Source organism: Pelodiscus sinensis, chromosome 7, assembly GCF_052426305.1.
Source record: "Pelodiscus sinensis isolate ZL-2025 chromosome 7, ASM5242630v1, whole genome shotgun sequence".
NCBI classification, from domain to species: Eukaryota; Metazoa; Chordata; order Testudines; family Trionychidae; genus Pelodiscus; species Pelodiscus sinensis.
In genome coordinates this window covers 76,193,734-76,212,552 of record NC_143058.1, presented here as the reverse complement: position 1 = coordinate 76,212,552, position 18,819 = coordinate 76,193,734, and the positions used below count along the sequence as shown (strand labels likewise).

Sequence of the window (18,819 nt, the reverse complement as noted above, 5' to 3'; positions counted from 1 at the left end):
TATTGGCCAATGATCTCAGAAAGTGCCCCAGGTAAAGCACACACCTGCTTTCCTTGTTTTCCTCTCTTCTATGTCACACTGCATCTATATGAGACAACCTTTGTGAAAAGCAACTTCCCAGTGCAGTTACAGTAAAAAAAGGTTTTTTCTAATGTCACTCAAGGTGGGTGGTAAAGCAAGTTTCAATATAATCAGTGAAGTGGAATCAAGCACCTAGAGTTAACTATTCACTTCCTAAGAGAAGATAAATTCCCTTTCCCTGAGCAATCATTCTCGCTTTATATGTAAAAAATGCAAAATTTACACCTCTGCTCTCACAGGATTATTAAAAAACAAAACAAAAAGCCTCACCCAGAGCCCTATACCATGATCATGATTATGATTACACACACACACACACAGACACGTTATTTCACAGTAAAAGTTAAAATCTGCATGACTGGTAGATAAGCATCTTCAGTAGCCAAGTGCAGACAGCACATTTCTTTACAAGGATAGTAAAGTCACGCAGACAGCTCACTTGCCTCATTCCCTACAGCTGAGACCAAAAAAACCAGAAGAATTCAAAACTAGTAATTTTTTTTAAAGTGGCCTTCTTTATGCAAGTATGAGTTCACTCTTTTGGATCAGTGCAGGGATGTAAATATTTATGGAACCAGAATTCTAATTTAAACGCCATATGTTTGGTGAAATTGTAACCCTACTGAAAATAAGGAAGGCAGGGCTTGAAACTATGTAATCTATGTAATCTACTCGCCCGTGGCGAGTAGATTACAACTCGGAAGAGCCGGGTTCGGGCGATCTGTGCATGTGCAGATCACTGGACAGCACAGCTGGTGAGAGGGCTCACCGTGGCTCAGCGAACCCTGAAGGAAGGATTTCTAATTGACTTCAATGAGTCCAGGATTTCACCCACTATCTTTCTCATACAGAAACAGGAGATATTTTCCAAATGGTGGGCGGAGAATTGCCCTAATAACTGTTATGAACTGTGCATACAATTCTTTCTTGTCACAAGAAAAAGTCTAATTCGTGAACAAGTTTTATGCATCACCTGCATTTGTCTATCCAGTCTCCTGAGAACGACCAACTGAATCATCCCGCGAATGTTCCCTTCCATAGACATGGACCGCCTCAGTGTCTCCATGGCTTCATGGTTGGATTTCCCCAGAAGAGACTCTCCATTCACAGCAATGAGCTGGTCATTTATTCGTAGGCGGCCATCCTACAAAACAACCAAAACTTTGAAGTAATATTATGTCTGGGCAGGAGAGAGTCATGTGTTTCTTTCTTAGAAGCTACCTACACTTCAGTTGCAAATATTACCAAGTCTATGTAAAAGAAAGCAAGCTGGCCAATTCACAATACTGGGAAGCACAGTTCAAGATAGGTTTGCCAGATGGTTACAACAAAAATACCAGACACACTTGACATTACACCACAATCTACATTACATCTTATTTAGAAAATACCAGACATTTATATTTTCTCAATTTGTTTCCTGAACAGAAAGCTCAAATACTGGACTGTCCAGTTCAAAACCAGACACCTGGCAACCCTAGTTCAAGAGGCATCTCTTCTTGTGCACGTTACTTTTTTTTAGGAGTCCTACAGCAGAGAAAATGGAAATATGGACTCTGGATTAGAGTATACATACCACATCAGTTTAGTATGTATTGTGCAACCAAGAATGAACATTACAACATCTTTTTAAATTCTAAAAGCTCTTCATGTACTTTAACAGCTAAACCTGCTGCCATTAACAGAACTGAGGTTGTGCCAACTAGAGTAATTTTTTGTTTTTGACAAAATCCAGTCACTTTCATTGCTGGAATAATAAACATATGGGCGCTTATTTTCTGCCTTTCATAGGCCTACTGTTGCTTTTATTCATATCTGTGATTTTTTTTTAAATTTTTGTATATACCTGCTAAAAAGTAAATAAAAGGACAGAGGAATTCTTCCAGAAGTGAAGGCTTTTCTTAGAGTTCACTTAATTCACAGTTATCAAGTGTGTATCACAACTCTGAAAGAAGGAAGAGAAAGGGGCTGAGATTGAAGGAATCTAGGATGAATGGGAAGGGGAGAGGATTGGAAAGAACAGGCAGACAAGCAAGTGGGATCAAAAAGCATTAGCTTGCTTAACATTTATTTAATTCAATCATGTACTCATGTGTTGTTCAGAATGTACTCCTCAGAACTGTTTATACACCTCATGGCGGTGTGATCCAAAATATAGATACACTTTTCCATTTTTATTTTTCTATCACTCTGATGTTCAATTAACTCTTGTAGCATTGCTGCCAAGTCTAACTAAATGATTTGTGTGAGTGACAGCAGACATGACAAACCCAGTTTTCTCAAGTATTATTTTTGCTGGAATTGGGAATCAATCACTGTTACCAGAGCAGTGTATGACTAGAAAGCAGTGCCATAGTACAAAAAGGAACAACAAAGTCCAGAAAAGGAAAACAAACAGGGATGGAAAATGAGTGTAGCAATGAGGGAGTGTAATGGACAGAAGAAAATCAGGAGGATTATGACCTTCTGACAAAGGGGCCAGGAAAGGAGCACAGAAAGCAGTAGGTGCCATTTGGGAGGAATATAGTGGAAAATACTCAATTGTCTGTGTTTTATGGTAGCATGCATTTAACATACAGCCAAGGGAATATGCTACCCTCCCTCCCACTCCATAAAAATGGTGCTTTCAGATACGTGAAAGTGACGGGTAGAAAAGAGTTAACACTTTGGAACAGGGCATTTTATTACTAGGACTTCAGTTATAATTCCTTTGTGCCCTAATAAAATTCACTGAAACGAATGATTCTATTGCTTTCAATGGAAGCATGAGGAAAGAGGCTTTCTTTTTTGTAAAGATCAAACGATTTTGATTTTTTAAAAACAGACTCATGTTCTTCTCATACAATCCTTTCACTGTTCTGTGGCTGTTTCTGTGAATAAGCACGCTTGCTTAAAAAGCAATCAAAACTGGATGGACAAATATATACAATTATACAGTAGACATTTTTAAATGTTACCCTACAGATGAGACTAGAACAGTAAATTATTTAATTAATCGTGGCAGTCATAGAAATTCCTGTACTTTCTTGTTTTTGCTTTGCAAGCCTTTCATGTGAGATTTAGTATTTCTATAAATGTTGGCTGTCTTTTTACAAAGTCAGTTCTTAAAACTTCGTTTGACCTCTTTAAATGAGGTAGACTTAAATTCAAAACTCGTGAGTTATCTGACGGACTAAACAAAAGCAAAGTAGTTGTACTACATGCTCTACAATCGAGTCCATTTACAATTATTGAACCAACCCACCAACAACAATAAACAGTTGGAAGGCAGCTGAATGCTGTATTTGCAGGAGATCAGGAGAACGTTTATTTAGCACAGAGACTTTCTGTGATTTTGAAGAGTGGGGAAAACATTTGAACAACCCTCAAACTCAGATTTGCACGTGATTGGTGTTAGTATCCTGTACTACAAGATAATCCACTTGGCTCAAGACAGGCTACATGTTTGTACTGTCGTACAGTATTTGTACTTTTTCTTTTATCTCTAAAAGGTTTCTTTCTTTTTGATTAGGAAAACAACTTTTAGAATCTGCACAAATTTGTATTTTTCCACTCTATCTTTGAGCCTGAAAGTGGGTCATAGTTATTAAGAATGAAATTAAGATCTCCTTGCAGTGTCTGAGTAAATGTGATTTGCGTGGGAATCAAAGCAAAAGGTAAATTTATGCCAACCTCTATTTGCAGGCAGGCCACAGGACATCTAGCATTTTGACTGTAATAGTGGCCATAGTTTGCTCCCTCAAAATCACATTCTGGCTACTCCCTGACCACCTCTGACCTCATTCCCTCTGAGTGAACAGCTTCCTGGCATTCAGAGCGGGCGCTCTGCTTCCTGTCCAACCCCACACAATTAACCCCTAATATTTACATTACTAAAGGCTCCAAGAGGCTTGCACTCCCATTGTGGTAGGTGTGGTGCAAACATACAGGAAGAAACAATCTCTGCCCTGAAAAGCTTATAGTAGTAGTTCTACTGTATTTCAGTTACAGAGGAGGGCGTGTGTAGGAAAAGTGGGATTCGAAACCAAGCGCGCTTCCAGCATGTTACAGGACATGGGAAACTGAAAACACTACAATTAAAGAATGAGAGGATTCAGCTAAATACATTCATCCCAATGGACACTTTAACATCACACCCGCAGGTGAAAGGTGCTCTAGAACTGCAAATGTCGTGCATATTGGTAATACCTCATTTACAGCTATCCAAGTTGAAGAGCACATCCTTTGCAAAAATCAGGGACAGACGTTGATGTGGGTCTTTAAGTATGACAGTGCTTTTATCCTGTACAGTTCTTTAAATTCATTAGGATTATTTAATTTTTCCATGTCACTAATTTTTTTGTTTGTTTGTTTGGACACCAACTGCAGGAGGAGTTAAATCATTCCATGCTTATTGGTAGCTGTAGGTACACTGGATGAGTTGACATTCTCTCAAATCTATAAAATACACTCCAATTTCTTTATAAAAGCTAGCATAAAAATCTCAATTTTCCCCTATATTTTTCACAATTCCTTTACTGGATTTCTTCACAGTCTTCTAAAACAAACAAGTTAAATCACTGTGCTAAAATTTCAGAAGTCATTGAAAAACATTGGTCTGTCTTCAGACCTTCTGTCCAGACTGATAAGAGATAATACTACCCAGCCAACATTGTTTACATTTTGTACATAGCCTAATATATTCTTTTCATTCTGGAAAAGACACATTGGTGAAAGTAGTCTTTCAAACTCTGACATGTTAAAGACATTTGGACAGCATAAAAAGGCACATTCCATGAATAAATATCCAATTTGTAGCACTACATCTATTGCAGTGCTGAGACAAATTCGTTGGTCTCTTGCTGCTGTGTGTGATCTGTAAAAGGGTAAGAAATAATTTGATGACTCCAAGCTGATCTGCAAATCCTGTACTCATGCTCTTTTGAAGACAAATTGCAATTGTGTGGGAGGAGGTTGTTTTTCAAAACTGTAATATCTAACAATATAACAAAAAACAGAGTTATTTTTACATTCCAGCCACAAAAGTGAGATACTGTGAGATCATCCTCACGCCTAAAGGGTTCTGAACATCTTGATTTTGCAGTAGTCACTGTTTCACGAAAGAACTTTGGTTAACTTAAAAGCAATACATGTGCTTAAATCCAAGTTTTTTTGGTTCTAAAATCTGTACAATAAACTACAGGGGAAAATAAAAGCTTTGAATTTAAAATTCCCAATATGCAGGGCTTTTGATATAAATGATATAATCCCAAATTTACACACACACACGCCCACTCTCTCTCTTTATAAACTGATGCAAGGAATTGTGTAGTTGTTCTCACTTGGGTGACTACTGTGCTGTGCAAGAGAGCCAACCACAGGAAAATAAAGAAGTAGAAAATTTACCTGGTGTTGCTCGCATGCTTAAATCAAATAAGGATTTATTTTTCTTCATTTACAGCTATTGTTCTGGGGTGCAGGTGGGAATGAGGGGTTCAGTATGCAGACTGTCCCAGGGAGAGGGGACAACTGCAGCCTTCCCTCAGAGCAGTAGCTTGGGGACATGTGAGAAGTGCCTGTCCATGGCCACTGCAGCTGCAGCAGGCATAGAAGGGGGAGGGATGCATGGCTCCGGGCTGGGCAACAGACAGACATACAGACACACTCTCTGAAATATACAGTAAATAGCTACCCCTTGCTGGCCCAATAAATATCTGCTATTTATGTTTCTAACTATATATGGATTCTCCATACTGGAAAAAAAAAGTTTAAGCCCCTCACACAAATCTAGAACTGGGGAATAGGGAAAAATGCTCTTCCTATGATTGGTAAAAGGCAGGGAGGGGAGTCCATATGGGTAAAATTCTGACACTTGAAACCTTAGCACAGAAAAAAAACACCAAAGTGAAATGACTTTGTTTCATAGACTACCAGCATTCTTAATATCACAGAAACAGCCCCCTTTGTTTCAGAAAGGTAATAAAGGCAACTAAGTATTAAACATTCATATAAAAGCTAACACCTTGATTGATGCTACTTGGCATTTAACACCACTTGCATGAAGTTGTGTAGTTTTTAATGTTGTGAATTGTCTTACTCAGCAGCCTAGCAGAATTTACACGACTTGAATTGAAGGTGTTTCTACAGAAAACAGAACTGATAGGATCTGCTGAGATAACACTAAAGACAATATTACATTACAGATCCCAAACAGCTAACTGTACCACATGTCGAGATGATTAAGAGTCTTGTTTTTAAATTTCACTAAAGTTATCTCTATTCAAATTTTATTTGGTCTAACTGCTACTAATACATTTCCTAAACAGTAGCAAGTTATTCAAGTGCTTTTTAATAAAAAAAAGTGACGAGTCCTTACTTCCATGAGACAGATGAACAAGTCATTAGGGATGTTAGCTATTGTGTAGCTGAATAGTCATGTAACAATGACATTTTAGCAGTTACGTGACTATCCAATAGTCCGCGGGGGGAGGGCCAGCAGCCAGTGCACTCCTGACCCCACGCCCAGGGAACCCTTTGCCACCCTGCTCTGCTGGGAAGAGGCAGTAGCGTGGGGTGGCAGGTGGGAGCTGGTCCGCCAGGGGAGCCAGTTTAAAAACCAGCTCCCCGTGCAGACCGGCTGCTTGATACAAAGGCATCAGCGCCGTTTGGCAGCAGCTCCTGTCCAGGAAGTCCAAGCTCCCCGCGGACAAAGACTAGTCCGCAGCAGCAGCCCCTTTCCGCAGGGTCTGAGCTCCCCATGGACAGGGGCTGCCGTGGACTGGTCTCTGTCCATGGTGGCCCAGCCTTATCAGGGACAAAGAGAGGCTGCTTCATGGCAGCCTCTCCTGCCCCCTTCGCTGCTGCCTCTGATAGAGGCAAAGGCATGAAAAGTGGGGGCAGGTGGCACTGTGGAGCTGATGCTGGGGGAACCACGTTTTAAGCCGGCTCCACTCAGCACTGGCTCCTGCCTGCCCTCCCCCTCACTGCCTCTGTAGGAGGCAGCAAACAGGAGGTCAGGTGTGCCTGTGGAGCCAGCACATGTGCGGGGCCTGCCTGAAAGCTGGCTTCCCGCATGTATCAGCTCCCTCTATCGGGGCAGCAGCTTAGGGTTGGGGAGGCAGGCGGATCTGGTGCTCGTGGAGAGCCTACTTTAAGCCTGTTCCTCACGGGCACCAGCTCCCACTCCCGCCCGCTTGTTGCCTCTGATATAGAGGCAGGAAGGGGGTGGAACGTGTGTAGTCATCAAGATTAACTGGTAAGCCAAGGCTTATTGGTTAATTGTGTAGGCAACAACAAGCTGACATCCCTACGAGTCATAATGTTGTGATTTTTTACTGTGTTGATTTTTCAGTTCTATGCACCTGCTAACCTCAGCTGAGGCACATTTTGTCCACAATGCTAACAATATTTTGACTGACAAGTAAAAAGAATCCAGCAAAGTAGGTTTCCATTGAATACGTTATTCTCTGTCCCACAGGCCTGTTGAATGTTTCTTCTTGTAAACACTAACTACGTTTGCAATGTCACTATCTTTACACTGCTTTATGGGTCCAGCTGTATCACTTCTGGAAGTCTGGAAAGACGAAAAGCTGCCCAAACAAAAATACGAAATGAAGTGTGCTATCATGGAAAAGCCCTAATGCAGTGGTGCCCAAACTTTTCCTGTTGCGCCTCTCCCAAGAGTGGAATCCCCTACATGACTGCACTGCTGGCTTGGCTGGGATGAAGGTGGAGCTGGCCTGGGAGTGGAGCAGAGGGCAGAGTGCAGCTGTGACGGAGGCGGGGCTGGGGGCAGAGTGGAGCTGGATGGCAGTCCTCCCCACCCCCAGGAGGGGCTGGCTCAAGCTCTGCCATCCACACCCCCAAAAATTCAGCTGCACCCCTCAAGCAGGGCACATTGCACAGTCTGGGACCATTGCTTTAATGACTCAGTACTGAAGGCTATTTAGGCTCCACCTAAAGCAAGGTGTGAATCCCTTACTTAAAACAGGAACATTCACAGCCCATCTTTTAGAATGATTTCTTTTTCAGGAACTGTTATCTTCTATAGCACTTCACACTTTGAAGTGCCTTGTAGGATGATTTAAATTGTTTAAAATAGCTTTTGTCAGGTTTCCACCAATTTTTTTCAGGATCATGTATCACCACAATCTCAAGTCACAAATGTACAATTGCACAAGGGTTACAACCTACACTAAAGGCCTACATGGAGCTATTTGTGAGGAATAATTGAAAATATAGAATATGATTTTGATTTTTTTGAGGAGGAGGGAGGTAAACACAGGAGCTTCAAAGCACTGAATGTTCACAACCAGCCTCTGCTGCTTCCTACGTCATGAGGACCACCAGGGCCGGCTTCAGGAAGTGTGGGGCCCAATTCGAACAGTTTCGACGGGACCCCGCAGCAATTTTGGTTGAACAACACCTCCCCCAAAAAAACCACACACCGCACACAAAACATCCCCAACCCCCCAGGCACAGGGAAACCCTGTGCTCAACTCACCCCTCCTGCAGCACGCCCGGCACACTTCTGGGCAGGGGTGGCAGATTTGTATAATTTTTGGTGGTGCCCCATTAGCCACACCCCCTGACCCGTTAACTACGCCTCCTGACCCCCATTAACCAGGTCTCTCTCGAGGTAACACGCTTGGGCAAGATGGACACATGAACAGAAGAAAAAGGTGTCATGTCACCCCTCTCGAAGGACTTTTCCCACCATCCTCCTACCAACAGGGATTAGTTTGGCTCCCACCAAACCCCCTCATGCAACTATCCTGCAATTGCATTAACCCAATGTGTGTGACATGAACTCGGGGGCAAGGAGGCTGGGGGAAGTGTCCCCTCTAAGGCTATGTCTACACTCGTGGCTTCTTGTGCAAGTACAGCGGTTCTTGCGGAAGAACCCACAGAGTATCCACACTGCCAGCCTGCTCTTGCACAAGAGCATTTACAGTACGGCATGGTAAGAGACACTCTTTTCTAACAGGTGTACGCTCTCTTGTGCAAGAGGGCAGTGTGGATGCTCGGCAGGGATTTCTTGCACAAGAAACCCCTATGGCTAAAATGGCCATTGGAGCTTTCTTGCTCAAGAGAGCGCCCACACTGCCATGGATGTTGTTGCGCAAAAGCCCAGCTCACACATGGCAGCATGGACGTGTTCTTGCACAAGAAGCCGCCAGTGTAGACATAGCCTAAGCATTTCCTCCCATGAGCAGAATGAATTTTGTGTTGTGCACCAGTACTGAGTTCATGTGGCTTGTTTGGATGTGCCACTGTGGCACCCAAGCTATTTATAAATATTTTATAAACCTTTACCTTTTCCCTCTGCTGCCATGACTCTTCCCCTTGCTCCATCAGCTCCCCTGGTGTCTGCTGCCCCCCAGCTCCTCACCCTCCTCTGCTGTCCTGACTCCTGCCCTTCTCACTGCCCTCAGCCCTCCTGCGACCTGCCCCCCTCCACCAGCCCTTCTCTCCCCCCTGTGCCCACTCCTCCAGAGCCCCACTCTGATCATGTGAGCTACCCCTCCTCATCCCTTCTTCTAAACACCTCCCTCTACACACCTGCCCTGCCTCTCTTCTCTGGTCCTGGTCCCTCCCCTGCAGGTGTCTGCCCTTCTGCTTCGCTCCCAGAATCCCCTGGCACCTGCACCTTCCCTTACCCCTGCACCCTCCTGGTGCCTCCCCCTTCCCTCCCTGCCCCCTTTGCCCTCTTTTTCCCTGATGCCCACCCCCTCACCACTCTGCCCCCATTGCCCTCATGCCCCTCTGTGCCCTCACACGTGACTTGCTCCATCTCCACCTTTAAACTGTCCAGAGCACTTTACCAAAGCAGCGTTCATTCTGACAGAACTTGCTAGATATGAGAGACCAGGACTATCTGTCATAAACAAATAGGGTTGCCTACGCTTCAGAGGGCACCTTTAGGGGACAGGCACAAACATGGAAAGAGAAGGTGTAAGAGACAGGGACAGAGAGTTGCCTTTCTCCATGTTAGGCCACATCTCCACTTGCAGGAAGACTGATGCTGCAGCATTTGATTTAGTGGGTCTAGTAAAGCCCTACTAAATCAAATGCTGAGAGTGCCCCCATTGGTGCTGATATGCCTACTCTTCGTGAAGAGTAAGGAAAGTCGAGGGAAACTTTTCTCCTCTTGACCTCCCACTGTGAGGATGGCACCAAAGCTTGGCTTACGGTACATTGCCAGCTACGTTTTTCACTTAGTTGGAATTGCGTACTTTAAGCCATCCCTCCCTGGTAGTCTGGACCTGGCCTTGGACATTTTAAGCAGGCAAAGTTTAGCACTTTCAACTTGGAAAAAGATGTGTCCTTATTATCGTCCTTCTTTCACATTTCGCAAAGATACGAATCTCCCACAATACACACCACACACACACCCATATATGAAAGTCTACATGCAGAAGAGGCCCACTGCAGTAACCACCATTGCTCTGATGTGCCTCAGGACATCTATCAGAACTATGTTCTCCTCTTTCAGTACTTTCATACCCAATCTATTTAACATTTTTGTTGTTAAAACACCATACCATACCACCACCATACCACACACTAAGGAAATTCTCAGACAAAAAATGCCAGTAATGTACACTTTAGTTGCTCAAGTGCATTTGCTATCAGCATGCATTAAAAATTAAGGAAATCCTGTTTAGGCAACATTAACCTCCACACCAACCTCAATTCACCCCAACAAACAAAATCACAGACTCCTTAAATTAAGGCAAACGGTAGGTTTTTCAAAAATGTTTCTGTGATGATGGAGCTCTAAGTCCCTTTCACTGAGGCACTTTTGGAAATTCTACCCAAAGCCCATTTCACTCCAAAATCCACTAACCACGAAAGCTCACAGTCAATTTCTCAAAAGTCCCTCAAATGCAGAGCCTTGACTCTAACAACACTTTAAAACATTAGAAAAATACACACTTTAGCAATACAAGTCTACATCTTTGTAAGATCTCTTTATAAAGAATACTTGAGCAACATAACTATGCGGTAAAATATTGGTGTGTATGATACATACACAAATATTATGCGATGAGTTGGAATTAGCACTATTTACAAGAGTAATTTTCAGGAAGTGAGACGAGAGGTATTTCCTCACTAAAAACTGAAAGAGTGATTAAGCCGGAACCACAACTAAGCATGTGAATATCTGAAAGCTACCACAGACAAGAACTAACACAGTTTTCCCATACCTTAAAAGCTGCACCTCCATGGATAATAGATTTGATGAAAATCCCAAGGTCAGCCCCAGTCTCCCGAGATTTGTTGCCTTTCAAGCTGACACCAAGTCCAGCAGAGCCTGAATCATTTAGAGGTATCTCAAAGGTCAGCTGTTCTGTGGTCTCTAGCGAAAGAAGACTGCAGTTGGGCTCTCCTTTCTGTTGGAGAAATTGAAAGATGGAAACATTGGTGGAAAGACAGAGACTATTACACTCACAGCGCACTCTAGGTTTCCCAAATCTACGGTAATTATTTGGACAGGTTCATGTAACTAAAAATAGTTTTGCATCATAGTTCCTTTATCTAGTTAACAGCTCTTTGGCACCACAAACTAAAAACCAGCGTGGCAATTGCCTATGATTTGGTCACATGATTCTGTGATCTAACATATTTTGATAAAATATTTATAGATATGATTACATGGGAAATGGAAACATAAAAACTACGGTAAGTTTGATGCTACCACATATTTAAGGCAAGGACCCTGAATTTCAAACAGCTACCTTAAAAAATTACCCAAATAAATTCCCACTGCCTTTACATGTAATGATTGCTTATTTTAATAAAAATTACTGCAACTTTATTGGATGAATGGGTACATGTCTGGGCATTTTTAAAGTTTGGAGCACAAGTGGAAGAAACAAAATTAACAGAAAATGGTTTGTGCAGAAAAATACCATTTTAATAAGCAGAGCATGAAGTTAACATTTTTTCAAAGGTGATGGGACTGAAGTTCTGTTAATCCACAGAATGGACACCACACAAAGAATGGGAGCAGAAACTTTTCATCACTGTACTGCCAATGCTCTTTAGACCCAAGTTGGAGGTATAGTAGAACCTCAGAGTTATGAACATGAGAGTTACAAACTGACCAGCGAACAACACACTGCATATGGAGCCGGAAAGACATGATCGGACAGCAGCAGACACACACCCCTCTCCTAAAAAAAGCAAATACAGTACTGTTCTGTGTGAAATGTGAGCTACCAAAGATAAAAGGAAAGTTTTAAAAAAGTTTTGGCTAAATAAGGAAACTGTTTTTCTGCTTGTTTTATTTAAATTAAGATGGCCTAAATGAAGCATTTTGCTTCCGCACAGTAAAGTTTCAAACCTGTATTAAGTCAATGTTCAGTTGTAAACTTTTGAATGACCAATCATTACATTTTGTTCAGAGTTATGAATAACCTCCATTACCAAGGTGTTTGTAACTCTGAGGTTCTTCTGTACCACATTCATGGCTACAAGGAAATTCATGCAGCACTTCCCTGCCATCTCTGCAGAAAATATCAACACAGGTATCAATGTATGCTAATTGTGGGGCTAGTTTCTGGATAATCATTACAATTCTTTTATGACCTTAACATGTATGACTCTATCCAACAGGCAGCAGACATTTAACGCCCTACATGGGCAGCAAGAGGTATGATTAACTTGCAGCAAGAGGTGTGATTAACTTGCATTTAGTTTTTACCCTTATTGTTTATGTCAATCATTGAAACGGTATCAAATGAATACACATTTCACTTACATTTATCTAAGATGCCATTACTGCTGATGGAGAGTAACTACTATTCGAGGAAAAAAAAAATCACATGATTCAGTGAGCTAACTATGAACCTCAATTCTAATATGTACCAAATACAAATATTTATTACATTTAATTGCATGAAAGCCAATTTATTTCATTTAATTGGAAAACAAAAATGGCATGGTGTTGACACTGACAATTACCATCTACATGTCATCAGCTTATCTCCAACACTCTTGCTATACTTATGTGCTCTCTTGCCTCTGTTCACTTGAAGTAAACTTTCTGTGGGATTTTTCCTTAGGCAAGTATGTAACAAAATTATAACACGAGGAGGAAACTGTCCTATCAAACTTTCCAAAGCCAACGAATTAGAACAAATAAAGGAGAAAGGACTAGAGTGGTTAGAGAATATGACTGGATGTCTGACCTTTGGATTTGTATTGTCGTCTGTGCCAATGACTCACATCAAGTTACTAAATCACATAACCCCTGGGCAATGCCTCCCCTTTCTCTCTAGCTGAAGTGCATTAGACTGGATCTTACTGATTAACGATCTGCAATTATGAAGTGTATCACCACAATGGGGTGCTGCTGCCAAGGTGTATCACCAAAAAGGCATCTGCGGCTAAGCTGTATCACACAGTGTTGGACAACTAAGATTTCTTATGGCTATGGAATGAACTGCAGCAGAAACCTGACAATCCCAGGATCAGAGTGATTTTTAGCATAAATACTTAGATATTATGGAGGCAGGGACAGGTCTTCTGTTCAGACTATTCAAAATGGAAATGGGGGAGTGGCACAACATTTGGGCCAAAGTAAAATACCAGGACCACCGCTGTCCCAACAGAAACTGGCTTCTCACTGAAATATATTCCACAACCACACCAAACATCTGAAGTATCTCCTACAGTACCAATAGCTCCCCAAATGCCTTATATAAAATGGATCACCAACACTGGTTTCTGTACCAAATATGAGCTTTAGTTTCAACCACCAGCATAGCAAATGGAAAGGGAATATCAATGATATTTCATATAATCATATCATTTTGCACCATGAATACCCTGTGCTCTTTCTGACATTCATTTATATATTTTCTGCGCTTTTCCTCAGTATCCCTTTGATTCACAAAATAAACAGTTGCTGAAACAACACAATACATAAAACAACTCTCCAAGCCAATACAACTGCAACCTTTATGCCCCTTCAGCACAGTGCAAGAAAGCCTGGGTATAAGAAAAGGTCTTTATAGTGAAGAAGTTGGAAAACTGCCAGTGTCCTCAAATGATGACAGGAGAGACAGCATGGATAAAACATACTTTTCATCACTCGTGAACAGCTCTCTCAAGTGGTTTTTTTTTTCTTGCCATATCTCCACAGAGGACAGAAAGTTTTAACAAGGAAGCTGCAAAATACTGTTAGTTCTAGTGGACAACATTATAACTAGGCAATTACTACACATTTGTATACTGCAAATAAGTACCAACATGCTTTATCGCATAGTTTCTATAAATAATTGAGTTCAGTTCTAAACTAGATTTCTATATAAGTAAACTGCTAAGAACATGGGAAAAGTTAACCAAACACTTAAGTTTTACATAACATTTTTACATTTATTTAGTAAAGGTATTCTGTAGATTAGTGCTTTCCACTAATACACTGGGTTATCATCTTGACCGCGCCTTGGCATGTTATCTGTAGCAATGAGATCTTAAAATTTGTTCAGTGAAACAGAAATACTATTTTTTGTTTTGGATTAGGTTTCTTTGAGCTCTCCATTAATACCCAATTTGGAATCCTTATAGTTTCACTGCAGCTTTCTAAGAATCAATTAACTTTATTATAAGAAAACCCCAATAAATTAAAAGCTAAATTTAAACAACAGCTGCTTGTACCTATTACTCAAGGAACTCTCTAGACAATCCCCCTCAATATCTTTCAAAACTGCTCCTTCTCCAGCAGCACTAAACTAATCTAATAACTGCTCCTTCTTGGGAGCATATTGATATTCAGTTTTACTCTAAGTTCCAGCTACTGTTTACTGGCAGTCTGGCCCTTCTGGCTTACAGCAAGGAAGAACTGGAAAACATGGTAACATAGGGGGCATCTGTGTCAGAAGCAAAATGCAAAGAGAACTTAACTTATGCAAGTGACAAAGGCAGAGAAACAGCAGTTAATTGGTGTTTCAGGAGAGAAACTGAATCAGCAAAAAGTATTTTATATTGGAAAGTTCACTTAGTGCCACCAGAGAGAAATCTGGAAAACTGAATAGGAGAACCAGCTCAATGTACATGGGCGGCAGCAAAAGAGAGGACAGAAGTACTGTGGGAACAACAGCATGTAACTTCTAGAAAGGGGAAAAGGCCAGCACGGGAATCCCCTGATGCTATAGAGGTAAGCAATCGCTTTCAAGCTCTCTCCACAGGCTCTGCAGTGCTGAAAGCTCTAGAAGGGACCTCACAAGGAAGAAACCAGAAGGGAACACCATCTACTGGAAGGCATGGGATGCGTAGTCCTACGGATGGGGGTTCCACAGCCACCATCCCCAAAAGGAAACGATGGGTGGCGGTGGTTGGGGACTCCCTCCTAAGAGGGACTGAGCCATCCCTCTGCCGTCCGGACCTGGAATCTCGAGAGGTGTGCTGCTTACCGGGAGCTCGCATTCAGGATGTCACTGAGAGGCTTAGCAAGCTGATCAAACCTTCGGATCGCTACCCCTTCCTGCTTCTCCACGTGGGAACTAATGATACGGCCAAGAATGATCTTGAGCGTGTTACTGCGGATTATGTAGCGCTGGGAAGAAGGATCCAAGAATTCGGAGCGCAAGTGGTGTTCTCGTCCATCCTCCCTGTTGAAGGGAAAGGACTGGGCAGGGATCATCGAATTGAGGACGTAAATGCGTGGTTGCGCAGATGGTGTCGCAGAGAGGGCTTTGGTTTCTTCGACCATGGGACTCTGTTCCAGGCGCAAGGATTGTTAGGAAGAGATGGGATCCACCTAACGAAGAGAGGAAGGAGCATCTTCGCGGGCAGGCTTGCAAACCTAGTGAGGAAGGCTTTAAACGAGGTTCGTCGGGGGATGCTGACCAAAATCCTGAGGGGAGTGGGAAAGTCGGATACCGGGAAGAAATGCAGAGAGGAAGGGGCAAGAAAGGAGGACCCATGTTTCGAATGGAGAAGATAGGACAATCAACTGGTTACCTGAAGTGTTTGTAGACTAATGCGAGAAGCCTGGGCAACAAACAGGAAGAACTGGAGGCCCTGGCCCAGTCCAAGAAATATGATTTAACTGGGATAATAGAGACTTGGTGGGATGACTCGCATGACTGGAGCGCTGTCATGGAAGGGTATAGACTGTTCAGGAACAACAGGCAGGGGAGAAAAGGAGGAGGAGTTGCACTATATGTAAGAGAGCACTACGATTGCTCTGAACTGCAGTATAAAGAGGGAGAAAAACCTGTTGAGAGTCTATGGGTTAAGTTGAAAGGAGCAAACAACAGTGGTGATGTTGTGGTTGGTGTTTGCTACAGGCCACCGAATCAGGTGGATGAGGCTTTCTTCGGACAACTGAGCGAAGCTTCCAGATCGCAGGCCCTGGTTCTCGTGGGGGACTTTAATCACCCTGACATCTGCTGGGAAACCTATACGGCAGTACACAGGCAATCCAGGCCTTTTTTGAGAATGTTGGGGATAACTTCTTGACACAGGTGCTGAAGGATCCGACCAGGGGCCGTGCGCAGCTTGACCTTCTGCTCACAAACAGGGAGGAACTAATAGGGGAAGTGGAGGTGGGTGACAACCTGGGAAGCAGTGATCACGAGATGGTTGATTTCAGGATCCTGACCAAAGGAAGAAAAGAGAGTAGTAAAATACACACCTTGGACTTCAAAAAAGCAGAGTTTGACTCCCTGAGAGACCTGATGGGCAGAATCCCCTGGGATGTTAACATGAAGGGGAAAGGAGTCCAGGAAAGCTGGCAGTATTTTAAAGAAGCCTTATTGAAGGCACAGAAAGAAACCATCCCGACGCGTAGCAAGAGAGGCAAACAGGATAGGAGACCGGACTGGCTTACAGGGGAAATCCTTGGTGAACTTAAGCACAAAAAGGAAGCTTACAAAGAGTGGAAACTTGGACAAATGACCAAGGAGGAGTTTAAAGGTATAGCTCGAGAATGCCGGGGGGTTATCAGGAAGGCGAAAGCGCAAACGGAATTGCGACTGGCTAAGAATGTGAAGGATAACAAGAAAGGTTTCTACAGGCATGTTAACAAGAAGAAGGTGATCAGAGAGGGTGTGCGGCCCCTAATGGATGAAGGAGGTAACCTAGTGACAGATGGTGTGGGGAAAGCTGAAGTACTCAATGCTTTCTTTGCCTCTGTATTCACGGACAAGGTCGGCTCCTGGACTTCTGCGCCAAGTGACGCAAGATGGGATGAAGATGGACAGCCCGTGGTGGGTAAAGAACAGGTTAGGAACTATTTAGAAAAGCTAAACGTACATAAATCCATGGGTCCGGACTTAGTGCATCCGAGGGTACTGAGGGAGTTGGCAAATGTCATTGTGGAGCCTTTGGCTATTATCTTTGAAAAGTCGTGGAGATAGGGAGAAATCCCGGATGACTGGAAAAAGGCAAATGTAGTGCCCATCTTCAAAAAAGGGAAGAAGGATGATCCAGGGAACTATAGGCCGGTCAGTCTTACCTCGGTTCCTGGAAAAATCATGGAAGGGATCCTCTTAAGGAATCCATATTGAGGCACTTGGATGAGAGAAAAGTGATTAGGAATAGTCAGCATGGATTCACAAAGGGCAAGTCGTGCCTGACCAATCTGATTAGCTTCTATGATGAGGTACCTGGCTCGGTGGACATGGGGAAGTCAGTGGATGTTATATACCTTGACATTAGCAAGGCTTTTGATACGGTCTCCCACAATATCCTTGCCAGCAAGTTAAGGGATTGTGGATTGGATAAATGGACGGTAAGATGGATAAAAAGATGGCTAGAAAGCCGAGCCCAGCAGGTAGTGATCAACGGCTCGATGTCAGGATGGCAGTCGATTTCTAGCGGAGTGCCCCAAGGTTCGGTTTTAGGACCGGTTTTGTTCAATATCTTTATTAATGATCTGGATGAGGGGATAGATTGCACCCTCAGCATGTTCGCAGATGACACTAAGCTGGGGGAGAGGTAGATTCGCTTAAGGGCAGAGATAGGGTACAGAATGACTTAGACAAATTGGAGGATTGGGCCACAAGAAATGTGATGAGGTTCAACAAGGACAAGTGTAGAGTCCTGCACTTGGGACGGAAGAATCCCAAGCATAGTTACAAACTGGGGACCAACCGGTTAAGTAGTAGTTCTGCAGAAAAGGACCTGGGGGTGACAGTGGATGAGAAGCTGGATATGAGTCAACAGTGTGCCCTTGTAGCCAAGAAGGCTAATGGCATATTAGGTTGCATTAAGAGGAGCATTGCCAGCAGATCCAGAGATGTCATCATTCCCCTTTATTCGGTTTTGGTGAGGCCGCATCTGGAGTACTGTGTCCAGTTCTGGGCCCCCCACTACAAAAAGGATGTGGACGCATTGGAGAGGGTCCAGCGGAGGGCAACCAAAATGATTAGGGGGCTGGAGCATATGACTTATGAGGAGAGGCCGAGGGACTTGGGTCTGTTTAGTCTGCAGAAGTGAAGAGTGAGGGGGGATTTGATAGAAGCCTTCAACTTCCTGAAGGGAGGTTCCAAAGAGGATGGAGAGAGGCTGTTCTCAGTAGTGACAGATGGCAGAACAAGGAGCAATGGTCTCAAGTTGTGGTGGGAGAGGTCCAGGTTGAATATTAGGAAAAACTGACGAGGAGTCCTGTGGCACCTTATAGACTAACTGAAGTGTAGGAGCCGTGGGCAAAGACCCACTTCGTCAGATGCATGTAGGAAAAACTATTTCACTAGGAGGGTGGTGAAGCACCCAGGTATGACATAACATGGCATCCTGATACAT

At 43.1% G+C, this 18,819-nt stretch overlaps 1 protein-coding gene across 7 annotated transcripts in view; it reads right to left on the bottom strand.

Annotated features, from left to right (window-relative positions):
- Nucleotides 1-18,819, bottom strand: part of PARD3B (par-3 family cell polarity regulator beta) — a 618,049-nt gene that overhangs the window by 285,167 nt on the left and 314,063 nt on the right. For all 7 annotated transcript variants that reach the window (XM_075934324.2, XM_075934322.2, XM_075934323.2 and 4 more), the window contains 2 exons: nt 11,271-11,456; nt 1,055-1,225 (listed from right to left, as the gene is read on the bottom strand). In XM_075934324.2, the coding sequence (XP_075790439.2) occupies nt 1,055-1,225; nt 11,271-11,456 (357 nt within the window). The remainder of the gene's footprint in view (nt 1-1,054; nt 1,226-11,270; nt 11,457-18,819) is intronic.